The sequence below is a fragment of the Primulina tabacum genome, chromosome 18, assembly GCF_025594145.1.
Source record: "Primulina tabacum isolate GXHZ01 chromosome 18, ASM2559414v2, whole genome shotgun sequence".
NCBI classification, from domain to species: domain Eukaryota; kingdom Viridiplantae; phylum Streptophyta; class Magnoliopsida; order Lamiales; family Gesneriaceae; genus Primulina; species Primulina tabacum.
Genome location: NC_134567.1, coordinates 31,067,872 through 31,088,204, shown reverse-complemented (window position 1 = coordinate 31,088,204; position 20,333 = coordinate 31,067,872). Strand labels below are relative to the sequence as shown.

Sequence of the window (20,333 nt, the reverse complement as noted above, 5' to 3'; positions counted from 1 at the left end):
TATAGGGTTTTTATTGCGGACGCCAAATATCTATTAGATCCGATTTAGTTTTCCTCGTTATTCTTCCTCTGCTTTTCCCCTTCTCTCTCAAACGAAGTCAAATCTCTTCTTTTATTATTTTTATTTATTTTTCTTCCTTCACAAAAAACATATAATATATATATATATATATATTATACAGTAGCTCAACTGATATCAAGTCTTTTTAAATTATGTACTTGTGCCAAGAATTCATGAGTTCGAGAATTGGGGAAGTATCACTCCACCAACTTGGTGTGAAGAGTCTTAAGAGTAATGACGCATGTGGAAAGTCCGTGAGGAAAAAGGCCACAGTGAGAATTCAAGATGGGATAAAGTCCCCGAAAAAGCCCAAGATCGGAACGGACAATTATATTATTATATATATATATATATATAATGTACAAACACACATTTCTGGAAAAACAAAAATATATAATTTCTCTCCTAAGTAAGTCATAAATTTTTAAATAACTAATTTTATGGATTTGAACATTACATTTCAAACAATATATTATTATGTAGACAAATCGTTGATATATACATATATAAAGACACACAAAATTGTGAGGCGGTACACAAACCTATACTTTTAAAGACGGAGAGAAGATGCATATACTACAACGTGTCCCAACCACTTGTCGCATGTACGTGTTTTGGGGTTTGTAATATTTTAAATTTTTTAAGTTTTGATTTGAACAAGAAAAATTAGTTTTTCAGAAAGAAAAAACATTGATATGAATTTTAGTAACATGAATAAAGAAGATTGCGAGAAGACGAGAGGTCAACCTAAAAATGAACACTCAGGGAGAGACTGCTGGGTGCTTTTCCGCTATATATTGTGGAGTAGGTTTTTTGTAAGACGATCTCACGAATCTTTATATGTGATACGGATCAATCAAACCGATATTCACAATAATAAGTAATATTTTTTCATGAATGACTCAAATAAGGGATCCTCTCATAAAATACGACTCGTGATATCGTCTCATACAAGTTTTTTGTCTATATTGTGAGTAAGCATATAAATCGATCTTATTAAAATTTAAACTTTGTTGTTTTAAAGCTACAAAATATTCTTTTTATTTTTAAAATAATTTCCACATTTTAGACAAAAATTACTTTATACACAAATATCGACTTAATAATAAATATCTTATGATTTCACATTTTTTATGGAACATATACATCGTGTGTGTTACGATCTCTTAGTTATAATATTATGGTGCTCTGTAATTAATTATTTGAGATCATGATATAATTTTATATTTATCTAAAATACCCTTATATACCATATATACAAACATGAAAATCTTAAACAATTTATCTTATATTTTTTTCTGAAGTCTAGATTATAGATAAGGATTAAAAAAATATTTCAGTGATTTTTTTAGAATTTGGCAAAGGACCATGTAAAAAAAAAATTTATAACAGCTGTCAGCTGTTACGTACGTACATATCACAAAGAAGCGTAGGAGCGTACGTGGCACTGAGCACGTGTTATCGTTGACGGAGAGAAGCGCCGTCAATAGAAAGGCAAAGAATAGATAACGGTCGTTATTTGCAACTTGAGTTTAGTTGACAGTTTGGCTGGACCCGGTCCCTCACTCTGAAGTGCTTAAAATCGAGATGATTCCTCATTTACTAATTTTTTTAAAACATAATAATATGTCATTTGAGGTCCGTTTCTCTGTATCATTGTCCAACCTAGTAAGCTACACCTTCAATCCCTAGCTGTTCATTCTCTTGAATTTTATTTTCAACCTATAATATTGTCATTCTATCATTCTATGTATAACGTGACTTTTTTCCCTAAATTCCTATGTTTGAAAGTCTCATTCGCAACTTTTGATCTGATTCATGAAAAATTTTATTTTTATATCAAAATTATTATTTCTCCATTCTAATATGAAACGAATTGACTTTTGCATAACGAATATCTCACAAGAAACCTACCCCTAACCAGAAATAATTTAAAAACATGATTAAAGAGTAACTATATTCATCATATCAAGTAATGACTTTTATATTATCAATTAATAATTAATAGATTCTATTATGTATGATTTATGAGTGAGCAATCGGTTAGAACTGAACGGATCGAATCTTTTTCCAAACCAATCGAACGGATTGAATTGCACTTTCAAGAACAATTAAAACGAACCAGACGAATTGTTATATCAGAAACGATAAAACCTACCACTATCACACTAGCAAAATCCAAAAATTTGTAAAACACAAATGACATGATTAAATTACAATTTCTAATCATTTCATAAATCAAATTTTATTTTTTTCAGTTAATTCTACACTAATTAAATCCCGATTTTATCCATGGTCTATAACCCATTTAGCAACAATGTACTAATTTCGGAACAATCTCTGAGTTTAAGACATAATTGTAACAAGCCCTTCCCAATAGCCAATTCAAAAAATAAATAAATAAATAAATAAAATAAATTCCCCAATTTCTGATAAAATTATATGTTTGGCTTAGGGCTTTCCAGGACGGAGCCCCACCCCAAAGGCTGGGGTGGGCTCCAGGCCCGGCTTGATTTTTGGGCTTATTTAAAAATATGGATGGAGTTTTTTTTTTAAAATTTTAGCTCATTTTAGCCCACATTTTAGCCCACAAATTTAAAAAATAAAATAACATTGAGTATATCACAAATTTTAGCCCACAAATTTTTAGCCCAGACCGAAACTTTTTCTGGCTACGTCCCTGGGGCTTTCATTACAACGATCTATTATTGCAATATTAATGTAAGCACGTATAATGATTACCATGTTCTTGCATTCAGGCCAGGTAAACACATAGCTTAATATCTCAATAGGCCGTGCACGATTAACCCCTGCCAGTTTCCATGATGTAGACCTTTCTTTGGATGGCGAACGTTATATATAGGAATCTTGTGTGCATCTTATAAATTCATGTTTGAATTCCAATGAGTGTGTATGTATGTTAAACTGTATTGAATAAAGAATAATTGCATGATGCCTTCAAAGCAAGTTGTGCATTGTTTTTTATACATGAGCTTAATACTGACTTCAAATCGAGCAATTGACTACTAGACGTAGGCATGGGAAAGGTGATTGGAGCTAAGAGCATTTCTAGACACCCCATTGAAGATTCAAGGGCCTGGCTGCCAGCAGTACTAGGGAAACCAACATATTTTTTTGACAGGAAAATATCATTCACTGCTTTGTTTGCCATTCCTTCTACCTATCATGTGAGATGATGGATTTAGATACATGTGTGTTCATTTCATGATTATTTAGAAGCGTAAATTAAATTTTTACTGGCATCAAGTTTTTTTTTTGTTATAGGGTGCCTCAGTGTTTTACTAAAAATTCTAATGTAATCTTAGTATTGACTCAATTAAGGTTCAACTTTATACTATTTTGCTAAATTTTAGTTAGTATTCATCTTCATTAAAAGTTCTAATCTTCACATATATTTGGCCTTGTATTTCTTGTTTTTAAATAGTTTTTCCTGTTATTACCAGAGTAGCATATTGCAACAGCTGAGTTGAGATAATAAATGTGAGAGATAGGAATGTATTTCATTCAACTCATCAACACATGCCAGAGGCATACCAAGTTGGGACAGAAATGTATATGTGTGTGTAATTATCGAGTTAAAGAAAGTGTTAGAAAGCAAGTTAGAATGGAATTGTGTAGCCTGAGCAGATCTTGAGAAATGATAGGACATGCATGTCAGCATGTGGTTCACCTTTGGAACCCAGTTGTAGTGTCGTTTTCATATTTGGATGCCAGACTTTAGCATATCCCAAATATGGCTACATGTGTAATCAGAGTGACAAAAGACACCCTTAAAACACATCCCTGGCTCCTCCACCGCCCAACTCTATCTCTGGCATGGCAATAACCATTATCTCATCAAAGTAGGAACCAAGATCGATCCAGGAAGAAGAGTGGCAAGATTGAACGAAGACCGAGGGTGAAATTAAACTTAATTTTTATGAGAAATTGCAGATGAAAATTTAATCTGTTTTTTTGGAGCCAAATGTTTGGTTCTAATAAAAGATAGTATTTGTAGGATAGCTGTCGTGGTAGCGTACCTAATGTGGTGAAATGCCTCCATGTGGGAAGATATGTGTATTTCAAACTAGGTTACTGTACATATATGGGACGATTTTAGTATGTTTTAAAACTTAAAATTTAAATATTCAGCAAAAAGATACGGACTGGAAACAAGAACCAAATGATAAGAGCCATGGATTGTTTGGAACTGGAAGTTTAGAAACGAAATTTTAACGATCGAACATAAAACCAACAGACAACCTATGTTATTCGGAAATTACGATAAAATCCATTCTGATTACAATCATGAGTTAGCAAAAGAAACGATTCTGCAGAGTATGAAGTTGTGAATTCGACGATCGTTTCCTGGGCCGGAGACTTAGACTTGTTCGTCGTGTGATGGATGTTTGTTTAATGGCTTCTCCTGATGGGGCTTGGAGGTGCTTTTCTCCATCTCCAGGGATTCACTAGTAGCACCTTTCTGGGTCTGGCCTTTGTTATTGCGGTATATGGCGTATAGTATCAGTTGCACCGTACCTAATCCACAGCCAAATCCATTCGGAATCTGGAAATATTGTACTAATATGATCAGTTGTGTACAGATTCGTGAGCACTCTCATAATTTTAGCAATTCAATATCATATACTTACAGCAACAAAGGGATCCTTTCCAAGGAGGCCAAAGACAAACCAGGATGTACCACACAAGAACACAAACAATGATAAGAAGAAGGGCATGAATTCCACGCTTTTGGTCTTGATCACCATCCTCTGCAAATAGATAACAAAAAGCGAAATGTGTTAGAAACCAAATAATTTCAGACACCATTAGAAAACAAAAACATTTTACAAAAACAAAGAAATTGAAACTCACCATGATTGTCAAAGGTGAACCGTACATTATGATGGAGAAGACAGTGGCCGCGATTCCGCAGAAAAGCTTTCTGCCTTTGCCATGGAGAGCGAATAGAGAAACAAACGCGACAATTGCAAAAATGGCGAGGACAAGAGTGAGCAATCCCAGGATCTTGCCCTTTTCTTTCTTCATTGCAAATATGAGAAAGATCATCACGTAAACCAATTCAATGGCAGCACCGGTGCCATTTATTGTTGAAACTAGCAAGTTGTTAGGTGACACAAAGGGGAGACCGTACCTAGATAAGTTCATTCATGAAAAATATTCAATCATCTGCATACTCTACCAATTTGTACGACTTTCTTTTTCACTAATGTGATCTAATAGAAAATGAGACAGCTCGAATGTCATTCTAGTTATGGGAAATTAAAGAGTGAAAATATTTAGAAAATTAAATATGTTTGGTGGAGAATATCTTTATATGTGAAAAAACAGCTGCAAACCTTTGCTCGATTGAAAAAATTTCAAGAAGCTCACCAAGCAGAAAGCAAGCAGTTGAGTAAGGTCATGACATAGGGAACTCCAGAGAACTGCTCAGTAGACCTTCTCTTTATGATCCTTTTGAAGGTAATCCTATCAGAGATCATCATATAATTATAACCTTTCGAAAGTACCTTAATAAGATGATAAAAAGATTTAAAAAAAATGACAATTCTTCAATCTTGAGGTAGCGATACTCATAACAACAGAGTGAATCCAGCCAGCCAAAGCGAGCCATAAGAACAAAATATTTACATTTGATCCATAATTTTAAGCATGAAAGACGTGAGTCCTTAAGTGCACACAAAAACAGATCATTAATTCTGGGGATGTGGAAGCTCACAGTGGTGCCAAGAAAAGAAACAGAGCAAAAGCATTCCCTGCAAAATGACCGGAAAACAATAAAATCAGAAGACGAAGATAAAATAAAAAACAACCCAAGAAAATATTCTTCGGAGTATACATGGGAAAAAACCCACCGAATATTCCGACGACGAAATGCAGAGTATTCTTCATATCTTCCTCGTGTTCTTGAAACACAAAACTCAACAAAGAACTGTGTTTACTGAAAAACCCTGATCAAGAAACACCCCAAAAACACACCGGAGAATTGAAAAGAAGATATCTTCCAGTTTCAAGAACGCTGTGTGTGTTGTGCGTGTGTGAGCTTCATAGGTTGAGAAAATCAGTGAAGAGGCACACACACATATATATAGACCAAAACGGGTTAGAAAGCAACAGTGTGACTGTGAGAGAGAACTTGAATTATGGCCTCATGCATAGCGAATTTCATTTTTAAAAAATTACAGCTAACCATTTTTTATTGTTTTTTAAAATATAATATATTGGTGGTTAATTTTATATTATCATTTGCTATCTTTTATTTCTTGTTTCTTTATTTCCTTGAATGGAATCAAAGAATCAGTCAGATATTTAAACTGTCTGGTGGTTAGGAACGTAAGAATTTGTGACTATATTTGTGAAGCTGAAAAAATCAGTTAGCAGGCCAGTAAAAAGTTCGTTGATTTGATAAAACCATATTTTCCAACATTCTAAATGAACTTTTTAAACTTCAAAAAATTGAATAAAATATAAAATACTCTTCTTTTTTTTACAGCAACCATATTGTTTGCCACACCAAGTCATGAAATATATATATATATATATATATATATATATATATGCTGTAAAAGAAATAAGAAACTGTATTTATTTATGAGCTAGTAGGTTTCTTGTGAGACAGTCTCACGAATTTTTATCTGTGAGACGGGTCAACCTTACCGATATTCACAATAAAAAGTAATACTCTTAACATAAAAAATAATAATTTTTCATGGATGACCCAAATAAGATATCCATCTCACAAAATACGATCCGTTTATATATATATATATATAAGAGTTTATCCACTTTGAATAACAAAAATATACTTATTAGATAATGTGTTTATCTCTTCATTTATTTGAATGAATTATAAAAGATAATTTTAAATGAGAAGAAAATACTAAGATTAAAAGTATCCATAAAAAAATTATATTTATTTATAAAAATATTATCATCAGATTCATAATCGAAACTAGACCAACTTTCACTACAAGAAAAATGACATACGACAACGGTTGTCGTAGTCCTTTTAAAACTGTTGTTAAAGCCAGTGTTGTTAAATGGTTCGCTCAAAGACAACGGTTTTTCACTGTTGTCGTAGCTACAATTTGCGACGATTTTCAAAACCGTCGCAAATGAAAAACCGTTGTAGTTAAAACCGTTGTCGTATGTGTGTTGTTAATTCTGAAATTTCTTGTAGTGTTTGAGACTCTAATTAAGTAAAGGTAAAAACTTGTGTGAGGGTCTCACGGGTCATAGTTGTGATATGGATATTTTATTTGGGTGATCAATGAAAAAATATTAATTTTTATACTAAAAATATTATTTTTTATTGTGAATATCGGTATGGTTGACCCGTGTCACAGATAATGATCCGTGAGATCGTTTCACAAGAGACCTACTCGTAAGTAAATCGAGTAGAAACAAAATTTGAGATTAATTAATACCAAAAAGTCAAAAACATATCTTTGAAAATGAACAGTGAAGAATCACGTTTTTTTTGTGATGACACACACTCTTCAAGAAATTAATTGAGTTCACCCTATAAACTTTCAAAAGTTCAATCAAGTCATGTACACAATTTTTAAATAAAATATATAAAATTCAATCCTTTCAGAATTTTACATTTGATTTAAATTTGAACTTTACCAGATTTAATCTTATATATCACATGTTTTCCTTTCGTTTCTTTTTCTTTAATACTCTGCTGGTCAATCATCATACACAATTAATGAAAATCGTTCCATTTTACCCACACACACAAAAACTCATCCTTCGTAATAAATTTTATTTTGCTATTCTATTGAATCTAATATTGAATCATACCAGTAATAAACTAGCAAGCAATTAATCGGAGTATGATAAAGTACGAATCATGTATCTATCTATTTATTCATTCATTCATTTACTTATTATTATTATTATTATTATTATTATTATTGGAGGAGAAGTGGAATTCCGGGCGGTGCCAATAGGCATATTCTAGATGACGATGGAAATTGCATGGATATCATAAATAGAAAAGACAAGAGAGTGCACAACGTTGCATGCAGACAGCTGCACGTAAGCTTCTCACTAATTTTTATTTTTGAAATATCTCATTCATTTCACGTAAAGAATATTATTTTCCCCACTTTTTTTTCTTCTTTCCACAACCGCAGCTCGTCTTCGGGGATATATATAATACTCATGCATCGTCTTTTGATAAGGTGTGATCAGTTTATATATGCTGATCACTCAAGTCAATTAATATAACCATATAAATGCCAACCATTCAATTCCAATGAAATAATATTCTTTTTTAGGTCTGAAAGCATTAAAATTAAGTCATTTAGATCATCTTTGATACGTATATATCGAGTGCATGTACTAGAATATAATTGGGAAAATAACCTTATTTTTTTCATTAACTTGTTCTATATTTTATTTTGGTCCATTAAGTATTTAAATTTTGGTTCAGGTGCATATTTTTTGTTCTATTTCGTCGAAGCGTTGACGTGACATATGAAATTACTTACGTGACGTCGAAAAATGTTGATTTGTGCAGCATCATATCAACAATTAGACCAAAAATTAAAATTCAGTGTACTAAGACCAAATTTTGAAAAGTTAATAAACTGAAACACAAAGACGAATTAATGAATAAAAAAATCATTTTACCAGTTTATATATATATATATATATATATATATATATATATATATATTCCGCTATCGATGTATCCCAACATGCTGTTGTTTGTAGAACGGATGAGCATAAATTAAATCTGTACAATCACAATCATCAAAAAAATCGGGAAGACGCATAGCAATCAGTTAGCTAGGGTGTTTTGAAGGTTACATTGCCCTCAAGACAAGGGCTACTCGAGTTGGATTCAAATTCATTACTAAATCAGGCACAATTGTTAATGTGGTGATCACTGATCATTAGCTACGTACTCACATACCACTGATTCTAATTATTAAGATCAAGAATCGAAATACTTGTTTTATTTATACATAAAATTAAATGTTACGTATAAATTTTGTAAAATACGTACACATAATATGGATGAATTTTGAAAATTAATTATTTTAAAGAGTGTGTAAACTAAACGACAGATGCGGAAGAAGAAAGAAATTGCGTTGGGCTAAGGTAACTTTAATACGCAGGTTATTTATTGCAGCGGCGATTCGGATTGAATGATGTGTTTCATTTAAGGTTCTGGGGCCCTTTGATTGTGCTTATTTGTTTTCTTTCCATTCTTATTTGAATTTTTTCAGATACTTTTCACATGTCGTATTTTGTGAGACATATCTTTTATTTCGGTCATCCATGAAAAAATATTACTTTTTATGTTAAAAATATTACTTTCTATTGTGAATATCGGTATGGTTGACCCGTCTCACAAGAGACCTACTCATTGATATTTATGTTTTTTTTTTACGACGAAGATATATAATTAAATAGAACAGTAGAATTGTATACGTCCCTCAAGATATACGTATGAGATGTTACTTTTAGGATAAAAATAACGGGTTATTTTCATGACCCGCAATTACGTCAAGGTATGTGATGGTCTAATTATTTTTTACCATGTTGTATCAAAAGTTTGGATCATATGGATATTCGACAAACCCTAAGGGTGAAAAGGTATAGATTAGAGGATCAAAGTAAAAAAAAAAAAAAAAACAATTTGGTCAATAATAAGTAGTCTTTCATTTGATACATACATCATACATATATATGGTCTTTGCAGTTATTTCAACAATTATTAATAAAAACTTTATCCAGTAAAAAAAAAAGAAAAATAAAAAAAAGTATATTTTCAACAATGATTTAATTAGAGCGGCTAGAAAATGTAGTAAAATAAAATTAAGAATAATTATTTGATTGGTTACGGTTGGATGCCCCTGGCCCCTTTTCAAATGAGCCATCGGCGGTAATTATATTGCTGTTTTCACCTTTATTATCGCGGTAAATTGCATACAATATCAACTGCATCGTTCCGAATAAGCAACCAAATGCATTTGACACCTGCAGATTTATGATGATTTCACATTAAATCAAAATCAAATATCGTTAACTAATTAATCTTCAGTACCTGTTGAGGCACACCATGTAATGTTTTCGGTCGAATTTGTTTGTTTTTATATAAGAAATGCTAAGAAATTTTGATTTTTCGGGCCTTCCATCTTTAATATATCAGTACTGTTTCACTTTTACACTTGAAAATTGGGTTTCATAAAATATGTTTATATTAAGCAAAATCCTTATATATCCATATTGAATCTATATATAGTAGTGTTTGCAATCATTAAAAAAATGATTGTTGAAAGAAAAAAAATCACATTCGATGTGTTTTTTAAAATCAGATTTTGCTTAATTTAAATGAAATCTTAAAGATGATTCTAATTATTCAAAAGTGATTCTTAATTTGATATACACTAGACACTTCTTGATTTTCAGTTTTTCATTTTTGTTTCTATTCACTTATGATTTGTCTTTATTTCTTCACAAACAATAAATTTAATCACTTCTACGAATTTAATCTTTTATAAAAACCACACATGTTTATTATTTACATTTTGAAATGTTTATATTATAAAAACCACACAATAAACGCATCTGTTGGATATATATATTTGGTCGTCTAGCTAGCTAGCTAGCTAATGAAAACGAAATAAATAACAACTCACAAATATGAAAACGTCCTTTCCAATAAGCCCGTAGGTTAACCAGGAAGTGCTGCAAAGGAAAACGAAGAGCGATAGGAGAAAGGGCATATACTCCACGCTCTTGGTTTTTATCACCATCATCTGCACAAATAAATTAAACAAAATATTTTCATCTTAGTTAATTACTCCCTAACCACACTTCGCTACTTAGAAAATTCTTGATTAATGAAAGATTGATGTATCTTACCATGACAGATAAAGGAGAAGCATACATTATTATGGAGAAGAAGGTGGCGGCAAAACCACAGAGGTTCTTCCTTTTATTGGCGTCGTGAATGGCCAAGACCGAAACCAAAGCAATAACCGAGAACACGGAGAGAGTACAGCACAGAAGCCCTAAAATCTTTGCCTTCTCTTTCTTGGGTGCAAATATTAGGAATATCAACACATATATCGACTCTATCGCCGCACCAGCACCGTTGATCGACGACACCGAGACATTATCTTTTGTTATGAAAGGAAGCCCATACCTGCATGATTAGTATAACTAGCAAGTATTTTTATATATATACAGAAACATAATTTTTTTGAAAAAAAAGAAACATATTTTACCAAGTTGAGAGTAAGCAGTTGAGTAAGGACATGACATAAGGAATGCCGGAGAATTGTTCGGTTGATCTTTTCGTGACGATCCTCTTAAATGTCACCCTATCATATTTCAATCAAAACCATTAGTTTACCTCAAAAATATGAAAAATTATTGTAGCAACTGAGGAATACATATAAGGATTAAGACATCAATTTTTACAATCAAAAAAATTTGCTTACACTGGCGACAGGAAGAGAAACAATCCAGTAGCATTCCCTGTGCAGTAAAACATAAAAGAGTCACAAATATGATAACAGTTTAAGTGACTAAATTAAAGAAACATAGCTTAATAATAAAATAAATTAATAACGATCAGAAATTTAACAAAAACACACCAAAAACTCCAAACACCAAACGCAGGGCCTTCTCTTTAATCATCTGAATCAAATATTTATTAATTGTTAGGACTTCGAAACAAAAAGCTGATTTCTTGAATAAGCTAGCTTGTCACAGTGGTGGTGGTGATCGTCGATAAGAAATGAAGGGGGGACTTAAATAGAACCAAAAATCAGAAGTAGCCACAATTTTTAATTGAATGTAGCAAATTACGCCCTCATCCGCACATATCTCCGTAATCTCATTGACATGGAATTGCACCATGCATTGGTACGTCAGAAAACGCGTAAACTCGCTATTTAGGTTTTAGCGATTGGTAGGAAATGATTTTTGCGTGAAGGGTTACGATGGAGCACCGCTCGGGATTCTTTTAGCAACTTATCCAATATGACAAGGGGTGTAAATATTATATCCTTTAGCTTCCCACCTTCCGACAATTCGTTTGTCAATTCTGGTGTACTAGAATTTTTATAAATTCCCCTTTGATGCTAAATTGTTTATCATGATTGTTAGAGTTTATTGTGTATAACAATAAATTATGTGTACCTTTTCAACGGAAATAAGACACACTTTTGTTGTTGGATCTCTAACTCGATTTACGAGCAACTCCTTCAAACAATCCCACGAACAATATTTTCTTCCTTTCGCGGTTGTCTGATCAACAATATTCTGATTACGTGCACATTTTAAACTTTCGGAGATAACCGGCGATTCTCCAAGAATTACAAAAAGAGAGAGAATATTATTTGTGTATTTGTGTGTTGTTGTGTATGTGTGTCTATACTGGAGGCTACATATATTTATAGGATTTTCAGTCTGACCTAACCAGAGTTCTAGTTCACGTCAAGTTGTGGATACAGTAATTGATATATTCAAAACTCTAGATAAATTTAATCTTTTAGTTATGGTATATCTAAAATACCACACACATAAAAGATCATAATATATACAAATATTGATGAATATCTTTTGGTCCTAAAGATTTATGCATTTGCTATAATCGAATACATATAAAGACCGATTCATTTAACCCTGTTAATTATGTATAATTCCATCGGTTGGTTACGATGAAAATTAATATGCCTTATAATTGTGTTTGATAGTTCATTTCGATTTTCACTTGGTAATTAATTGAACAAGAACATTGTAGGTTTCCGTCTTATGGATTTGTCTTTTTACAAATTTAGTCATTTATATTATTAAAATTGCAGTCTTTATCCAATAATTTAAATTTTTGATAATTTAAGTATTTTCATCGAGAATATATATTAATACGCACTTCACATTTAAGCGACATATTAGTGTCAAGTCAACATTACATCAACACACATGAAAAAAACGCAAAAATTGAAGGGAAAAAAATTATAGCGTCTGGTTGTGTTTAGTTGCTTGGATAGGATTGATAATATTAATTTACTAATCAAATCTCATCTAATGTTTGGTTTGCCATTTATACATTTATTATTATTATTATTATTATTATTATTATTATTATTATTATTATTATCATCATCATCATATATCAATTAAATCATTAAATATAAAATTAAAATATTATCTTTCATATATAAAAAAGATATATAATTTTTTAATTATAATTATTAATTACTAAAATGATAATTATAAATTTATCACCTTACGTCAAATTTAATTATCATTCAAACTAAACATATTATTATTTATCAATTAATATTCCACATCCAACTCAATCATTTTAGAATCACATTGTTTCTTATCATATCATATAATATCTTATCAAACGAGCTCATACACAAAAATTCTACACACCAACCAACACCAACACCAATATCAACAAGATAAGTAACATACAAATCTATATAATGGATCGAAATTGCAATTTTAGGAGTAACTGAACCGATTTTTGTTTTGAAAATTATTCCTATGAGTTAATTAGCCAGACAATTAAAATTAGGGGAAGTTGGTGAAAAATTCTCAATCAAAACATTTCTTTGGGTTCACTCACTGCCCACAAAATTGTGTTACTATGTCATACAAAATGTGGTACACTTCATGTGTAAATGTGTCTCTTTTCCCATTTTTTAATCACTTCTCTTAAATGGATCGATTCGATTCATGCTTAAAATGAAAATTATACTTTTAATATAAAAAATAATATTTTTTTTATAAATCAGGCTGAATAAAATATTCATCTTATAAATTTGAAATTTATAAGATTTAGGGGAAACGATTTCATTAGAGCATTTGATTTAGAGAAAACGATTTGATTAGAGAATATTTTGAAAAACAAATTTGAAATTCATCTTAACAACTTATATGCTCTTAATCAGTTGAGATATGGTAAAAGACTTCTAAACCCTAGCAACACATAGTATATAATTTAACATTATTAAGAAATTTAAAATAATATTTGAAATTGATTCAAATTAATTGATTGATAATAAGAATTATAATATTTTTTCATGTGTTGTGTGCTTGTATAGCATTTTTTTAAAAGAATAAATTTTCTATATTTTAAATTTTATGATTTTTAATAAATTTTTTGAATTTTTGGAAAATAGATTTCATTTTTAATCCAAAAAACAATCGACAAAATAGAGATATAAATTTGTTATTATTTTTAATCCTAGTACACATGTTAGGTTCAAACAGACAAGGGACGAGATTGTTATATTTCTCAATTCCAACTGGCACGGGCCGATTTGTTCTTTTGTTTTTTTTAATAAAAAGAGAACACTAGAAACTAGAGATTATTACTGTACGCTTTTGTGGAAGAAGATATAAAATTACTAAGCTCCACGTAACTTCATAGCCCCTCCACGCGTCCCTGCGCTACAGACAGCAAATGTATGAATGTTCTTGAACTTTAAATCGCAAGATTATAATTAGGTGATCAAACATTAGCGCACTGCACTACAGAAGAGACGATGTCGAGCTCAGCTGGGCAAGTTATTCGATGCAAAGGTCATTTCTTGATCAAAGCCAACTGTTGATATTTTAAAAATTCCTTGGGTTTCGATTGAATTAGGAACTGGGTTTTGATGATCTCCGTATCTGAAGGATTGTCTTAATTAATTTGACTGACACTTGTCTTCTTGTAGCCGCCGTGTCATGGGAGGCAGGGAAGCCACTGGTGATCGAAGAAGTGGAGGTGGCACCGCCGCAGAAAATGGAAGTTCGACTGAAGATCCTTTTCACCTCACTTTGCCACACGGATCTGCACTTCTGGGAAGCCAAGGTATTGGATTCTTTCCGAAATGTGTCTCGCTGAGTGTACTTCACATTTATATACCACGCAGTTCTTTGTGGATCTGTTTTCTTTTCGTGTTCATACTTTTGGGATTGTGCTCTGCATTTGAGCCATCTATGTTAGGCCGGCCGAAAGTTCATGAAAGTGACCAAGACTAGAGTACTAATTTATTTCAGACGCTCTCCCATACTTATTAATTATTTCATAGTTTCTCACGAAATCAAGATCGTAACATCGACTGTCTTTTGAAAAGCTAACAAGAACCATTGTTAGGTAGGAGACCTCAGAAAAAGAACTAGACTATTAGGTGTATTTTTGTTGTTTCTCAATGAGTAATTGTAACATGATACGATGTATGTCTGGTCAAGATTCTGATTTTATCACTAGCTGAAGAGAACTAGTATGATAATCCCTTGTTAGCATAAGAAGAATGAAATTTCGAGACAATGCTCAATGGCAATATAAATTCCTCACTACTACGATCTCTAGTTCACATAACCAAAAGTAGCCAAAACCTCAACTGAAAGAAAGAATAAAAAACAGAGATATTTTTAAACATGGTATAAAACACACTGACATGAATACTATAGCTAACAAGATTAAGACTAAGCTGTGGACAATCTCGTTTCAGGGGCAAACACCACTTTTTCCTCGCATCTTTGGTCATGAAGCTGGAGGGTATGATTAACTTTGAACAAAACTTCTCGAATTCATATTTTTTATGAAGTTCATACTCGTTACTTATCTGGAAAAAAAAAATTCATTGTATGAATGTAGAATCGTCGAGAGTGTAGGTGAAGATGTCACAGATCTCAAACCAGGCGACCATGTTCTTCCCGTGTTCACTGGCGAATGCAAGGAATGTCGTCACTGCAAATCAGCAGAAAGCAACATGTGTGAAACTTTGAGGATAAACACAGAGCGTGGCATCATGCTTAGTGATGGCAAGGCGAGGTTTTCCAAGAACGGGCAACCAATATATCATTTTCTTGGAACATCCACTTTTAGCGAATATACGGTTGTGCATGTTGGCTGCGTCGCCAAGATCAATCCTGCAGCGCCACTGGATAAAGTTTGTGTTCTTAGCTGTGGGATATCAACTGGTTAGCATTCTTACATTTTGTATTGAATATCGAACTGTATAGAAAAACGGCTTTGGGATTAAAATTTGGCATTGTCATGAAGGACTTGGCGCGGCTATGAACGTAGCCAAACCGACAAAAGGCTCGACTGTTGCCATTTTCGGATTGGGAGCTGTTGGCTTAGCTGTGAGATGATGCTGAAATGCTTCTATTTATACTTTACTTTCTAGGGAGTAGATGCTTATTCTCTTGCTTTTCAGGCAGCCGAAGGAGCCCGGATTTGTGGGGCGTCGAGGATCATTGGAATAGATTTGAACTCGAATCGGTTCGATGCAGGTTACTGAAAAATTATTGCATAGCTACTGATTTTTCCAATGACTGGTCAACAGTGATTTACAACCGGTATTTGTGTTGTATTCTTGTTGACAGCAAGGAAATTTGGTTTGACGGAGTTTGTGAACCCCAAAGATCATGACAAGCCTATTCAAGAGGTTGATCCTGTTGCATTATTCCATTTCTGGTCCATTTTATTTATTAGAACTATCACATAAAAGCTATATGAGGAAAATATATGTTCGACATACCAGCCACGTAGTAGTAGGCAATAGAGGCCGCCCAGAGCTAACTCGATGACACATGGGAAATTGCCCGCAAATAACTTTGTCTTTTATCACGGTTTTTGATATGAAATAACTATACTCAAAATATTTCATAATAGTAATCGCGCTTCCGCTATTAATTTGTTCTTTATTCTTTGATAATATCAGGTCATTGCAGAGATGACAGATGGTGGAGTCGATCGAAGCTTAGAGTGCACAGGAAATGTTAATGCTATGATATCTGCTTTTGAATGCGTTCACGATGTAGCCATCCCTCCTATCAAAATTTTTCACTTTTTCTCGAAATGACAAAAAAATTTCATCTTAAAATCTGCTGCCACATTACAGGGTTGGGGTGTTGCCGTACTTGTTGGAGTTCCGAGCAAGGACGATGCATTCAAAACTCATCCTCTCAATGTGTTGAATGAGAGGACTCTTAAAGGAACTTTTTTTGGTAACTTTAAGCCCCGGAGCGACATCCCAGCCGTAGTTGAGAAGTACATGAATAAGGTGATTTTATCAACATAACAATGCACGTATTTACCATTTCATAAAATCATTTTGTTGATCCATGAATTTATTTTGGTTTTCAGGAGCTCGAGCTGGACAAATTCATCACACACAGAGTTCCTTTCTCAGATATCAACAAGGCGTTCGACCTCATGGTCGGTGGTGAGGGCCTGCGTTGTATCATCGACATGGGGAAATAATATGTTGTAGTTGACAGTGTGTTGAATAAATAAGTTTTTGGATGGATCTGTAGTAGACGTCTATGAATTTTAAGATCAGATCGATTTTCATAAAATCGATTGTCCGCGGTGAATGGAGAGTTCACTTGGCTATTGTTGGATTGTTCTGTTTAGTTTTTGTAATTCGCTAAAATCAAGTTCAATAAAAAAAAAAGGTGGACAACAGCTGTTGAAATATATCTTAGACTTGTGTATTTGTTCGATAGTCGAATCATATGTGACATAATAGTTGCTTATTAAAATTATATTTCTTTCATTATTATTATTGAACTTGGTTATAAGGAATTACAGTTGTTAAGCGCAAAAACAAAATGATCTATTGAATAGAGTTTCTTGAGTTCCTTTATCAAAATTTCTCCCGCGAACAAAAATCCTCTATAAAAAATTCTTAGTTTTTTGGGCTTTTTTTATCGGTACATTTCAAGCAAATTGATTTTAATAGAAGAATTAGAATGGACAGCCCAAGCAGAAGGTACATACGAGTTCTTGATATTAAATTGATGACTTTCTGAAATATTTATTCTCTTGCGAAAGTACTGGACAACAATTGTATTTTGATTAGGAAATTCGAAACAATGAAATTTCTTTTTTTCTGTCAAATATTGAACTTGATGAATTGATGGATCCATCTGTATACAATTTAACAGTTGGGTCGATATCAAGGAAAAAAAAGAAGCTAACTTGAGTTTTTGAAACTTATTTAGCATATGAAGGAAAAACAACGTAAACTAGTTCACTTTCAAATGTCAAGTTGTACTCATTTTTACTGGACTCATTGTCAGCCAAATAACAATAAGATTTGTTGTCTTGATATGGATTTATTTATGCAGTTATGCAATGTGGTAGCGAATGAACAATTTGAAGTGTTAGAGTTCAAATTTTGAACCGCTTTCTGTCCTCGGTCCGTGACCAAGGATTACTCCATGCATGCTTGCATATTTGCGCTACTGAGTCCATTGAAATGCTCTACTGAATATCAGGTATTCAAATCCAGGTTTCACATCCACCACATACCATTTTGATGTGTAGATCTTTTTAATAACTCTCATTTGGGATCCTCGAACTTCGAGGAGACCGTGAACTTAAAGAGAAAATTTACTTGGTGAAAATGGAACTCAGTTCCAAGTTGTCAAATCGTTTATCTTGCAATATAGATTGAGATCAATAGCTACGTGTGACGATCTGAGACCCCGATCTCAATTGGCAAGATTTTATATGCAGAGTATATTGGCAAAATTTGATATGCAGGTAATTGTTGGTGCTACTCTTTAATGATAAAATAGATAAATAAATCATTATTAATTTAATAATTTTTGTGTGTGCAGGAAATAAGATATGACATACAGTCATTCAGAGAATTAAAGCCCAAGAAGTGTTATGGTATTTTCAGTATCGGCCCATCATTGCTGGAGTAATACCTAACGAGAGTTTAAATTTTCTTGATAAGGTATGTTTGATGTTGGAAAAAGTTAACAAAAAAATATTATTTTTTTAACTTTTTTTTGGTGAATTTTGATGTACATAGATTGTATGATGGCCCGACTCAAAAAGAAGTGGCAGTTAAATATTCGATTACAGTTCACCATGACGTGTTGTTAGTCAGATGTCTAAAGCTGAAAAGAGAAAAGAAAGAAGCCGATTGCATGATTATACAGAATAGCTACGGCTTAGGCTTTGGATTGTTAGGTTTCGCTGTTATCATGTTCGATTGTAATAATTTGTTCACGAGTTTCTGGACACCCGTTGTGTCACGTTCCAAGCCCGGGCCGCGGCTGCGTGGCTCCACAATGGGTCCCTATAGCAACTACGTATTCGTTCTCGCTTTACGAAAATGATTAACTCAAGTTGTCATAGAAGTCCATTGTAGTTAATTATAAACTCATTTTAAATCTTTAATTTTTAAAGATGTGGGACAAGAGGTATCACAATCACCCCTCCATCAGAACACGACGTCCTCCTTGCGGCCTGACCAATCGATCCATCGGCGCCGAAAATCTAGAGGTGGCTCCTTCATGTTCAAGAGGTGGCTCTCGCAATGTAGCACTTTGTCCCGCGGTTCAGGAGGTGACTCCCATGCACGTAGCACTTTGCCTCGCATAGTTATAGGGGCCCATTGTGCGGTCACGTTGCCGCGGGCCTGGGCTCAGGGCGTGACAGAATTGTATCAGAGCCGGTCACCAGCATGGAACACCGAAAAATAATTATCATTTTAAAATTTTAAAATGCGTATAGCAACCCATTGTGACGCGTTTTAAAGCTATGAGGCCTCGGGCCAAAGCGGACTATGAAAACCCAAATTTTTGGACAGATAATTATTTAATTATATATAGACATGTATAAGAATTTATTTTCGCGTTATAATAAATTCGAAATATTAAAAATACATGGTATTGGAAATTACAAGCCAATAAATACATGAAATTCAAAATTCAATACAAATCATGTATTAATTTCGAAATAAGACTGAATATCAATCAAATTTGAAAGGAAATATTGCATACAAGGCAGTTTTCTCAACAAGGAAGCTAGCAAATTTTCAGTATTGTCCAGATACATTATGAATCTGTACAAGAAAGTAGTCTACATTCAACCATCCAACCCAATATCAAATTTCAGTATTTGATAATATAATACGTATAGAAGGAGCATCTCGATAATTATGGAATAATTATTCCAAATTATGAAAGAAATATCAACTCGATTATGGTAGGATTTTTATCCACACCTATAAATAAGAGGGCCTATGCATTCAACCAAAACTTCAAATTTTCGAAAATTGCTCTCCAAGTACTGCTGAAATTTCGAAATTCTGCTCTCCAAAATTCTGCACGAGTCATCAAAATTCAGAAAATTATTTCTCTCGCTCGAGTTTTTTGAATCCGATCTCCACCGTTCAAACTATGATGTCATATGTTTTGAACAACATATCCAAATTTCAGCAAAATCCAACGGTTAGTATTTCGTTTATAGC

The 20,333-nt window shown here is 32.9% G+C and overlaps 3 protein-coding genes across 4 annotated transcripts; 1 reads left to right on the top strand and 2 right to left on the bottom strand.

Moving 5' to 3' along the window:
• Positions 1-4,306: 4,306 nt before the first annotated feature.
• Positions 4,307-6,152, bottom strand: LOC142532880 (bidirectional sugar transporter SWEET1-like). 2 transcript variants are annotated; one of them, XM_075639406.1, is made up of 6 exons: positions 5,937-6,152; positions 5,801-5,837; positions 5,455-5,550; positions 4,936-5,215; positions 4,713-4,832; positions 4,307-4,627 (listed from the first exon to the last, which is right to left on the bottom strand). In XM_075639406.1, exons 1-6 carry the CDS (start codon positions 5,971-5,973, stop codon positions 4,442-4,444), a joined length of 756 nt encoding a protein of 251 aa, XP_075495521.1. In that variant the 5' UTR covers positions 5,974-6,152; the 3' UTR covers positions 4,307-4,441. The 2 variants fall into 2 exon arrangements, with proteins under 2 accessions (XP_075495521.1, XP_075495522.1); XM_075639407.1 differs by lacking the exon at positions 5,937-6,152 and having other exon boundaries at positions 5,713-5,812.
• Positions 6,153-9,797: 3,645 nt separating this feature from the next.
• LOC142533456 (bidirectional sugar transporter SWEET1-like) lies at positions 9,798-11,862 on the bottom strand. The gene is made up of 6 exons (XM_075640222.1): positions 11,703-11,862; positions 11,547-11,583; positions 11,331-11,426; positions 10,966-11,248; positions 10,740-10,859; positions 9,798-10,077 (listed from the first exon to the last, which is right to left on the bottom strand). Exons 1-6 carry the CDS (start codon positions 11,743-11,745, stop codon positions 9,916-9,918), a joined length of 741 nt encoding a protein of 246 aa, XP_075496337.1. The 5' UTR covers positions 11,746-11,862; the 3' UTR covers positions 9,798-9,915.
• A 2,623-nt stretch (positions 11,863-14,485) lies between these two features.
• Positions 14,486-17,539, top strand: LOC142533664 (alcohol dehydrogenase 1). The gene is made up of 10 exons (XM_075640508.1): positions 14,486-14,646; positions 14,784-14,920; positions 15,564-15,610; positions 15,710-16,035; positions 16,118-16,200; positions 16,275-16,350; positions 16,444-16,505; positions 16,782-16,877; positions 16,962-17,123; positions 17,207-17,539. The coding sequence occupies exons 1-10, from the start codon at positions 14,610-14,612 to the stop codon at positions 17,321-17,323; spliced, it is 1,143 nt and encodes a 380-aa protein (XP_075496623.1). The 5' UTR covers positions 14,486-14,609; the 3' UTR covers positions 17,324-17,539.
• Positions 17,540-20,333: the final 2,794 nt, after the last annotated feature.

Coding starts and splice junctions, on each gene's coding strand:
- LOC142532880 (XM_075639406.1), bottom strand. CDS start 5,973: ATGAAGAATACTCTGCATTTCGTCGTCGGAATATTCG. Junction 5,216..5,454: donor AACTGCTTGCTTTCTGCTTG/GTGAGCTTCTTG, acceptor GAACTTATCTAG/GTACGGTCTCCCCTTTGTGT. Junction 4,833..4,935: donor GTTCACCTTTGACAATCATG/GTGAGTTTCAAT, acceptor ATCTATTTGCAG/AGGATGGTGATCAAGACCAA.
- LOC142533456 (XM_075640222.1), bottom strand. CDS start 11,745: ATGATTAAAGAGAAGGCCCTGCGTTTGGTGTTTGGAGTTTTTG. Junction 11,584..11,702: donor TTTGGTGTTTGGAGTTTTTG/GTGTGTTTTTGT, acceptor TTTACTGCACAG/GGAATGCTACTGGATTGTTT. Junction 10,078..10,739: donor GAAAGGACGTTTTCATATTT/GTGAGTTGTTAT, acceptor ATAAATCTGCAG/GTGTCAAATGCATTTGGTTG.
- LOC142533664 (XM_075640508.1), top strand. CDS start 14,610: ATGTCGAGCTCAGCTGGGCAAGTTATTCGATGCAAAG. Junction 14,647..14,783: donor GCAAGTTATTCGATGCAAAG/GTCATTTCTTGA, acceptor GTCTTCTTGTAG/CCGCCGTGTCATGGGAGGCA. Junction 16,878..16,961: donor CTTTTGAATGCGTTCACGAT/GTAGCCATCCCT, acceptor GCCACATTACAG/GGTTGGGGTGTTGCCGTACT.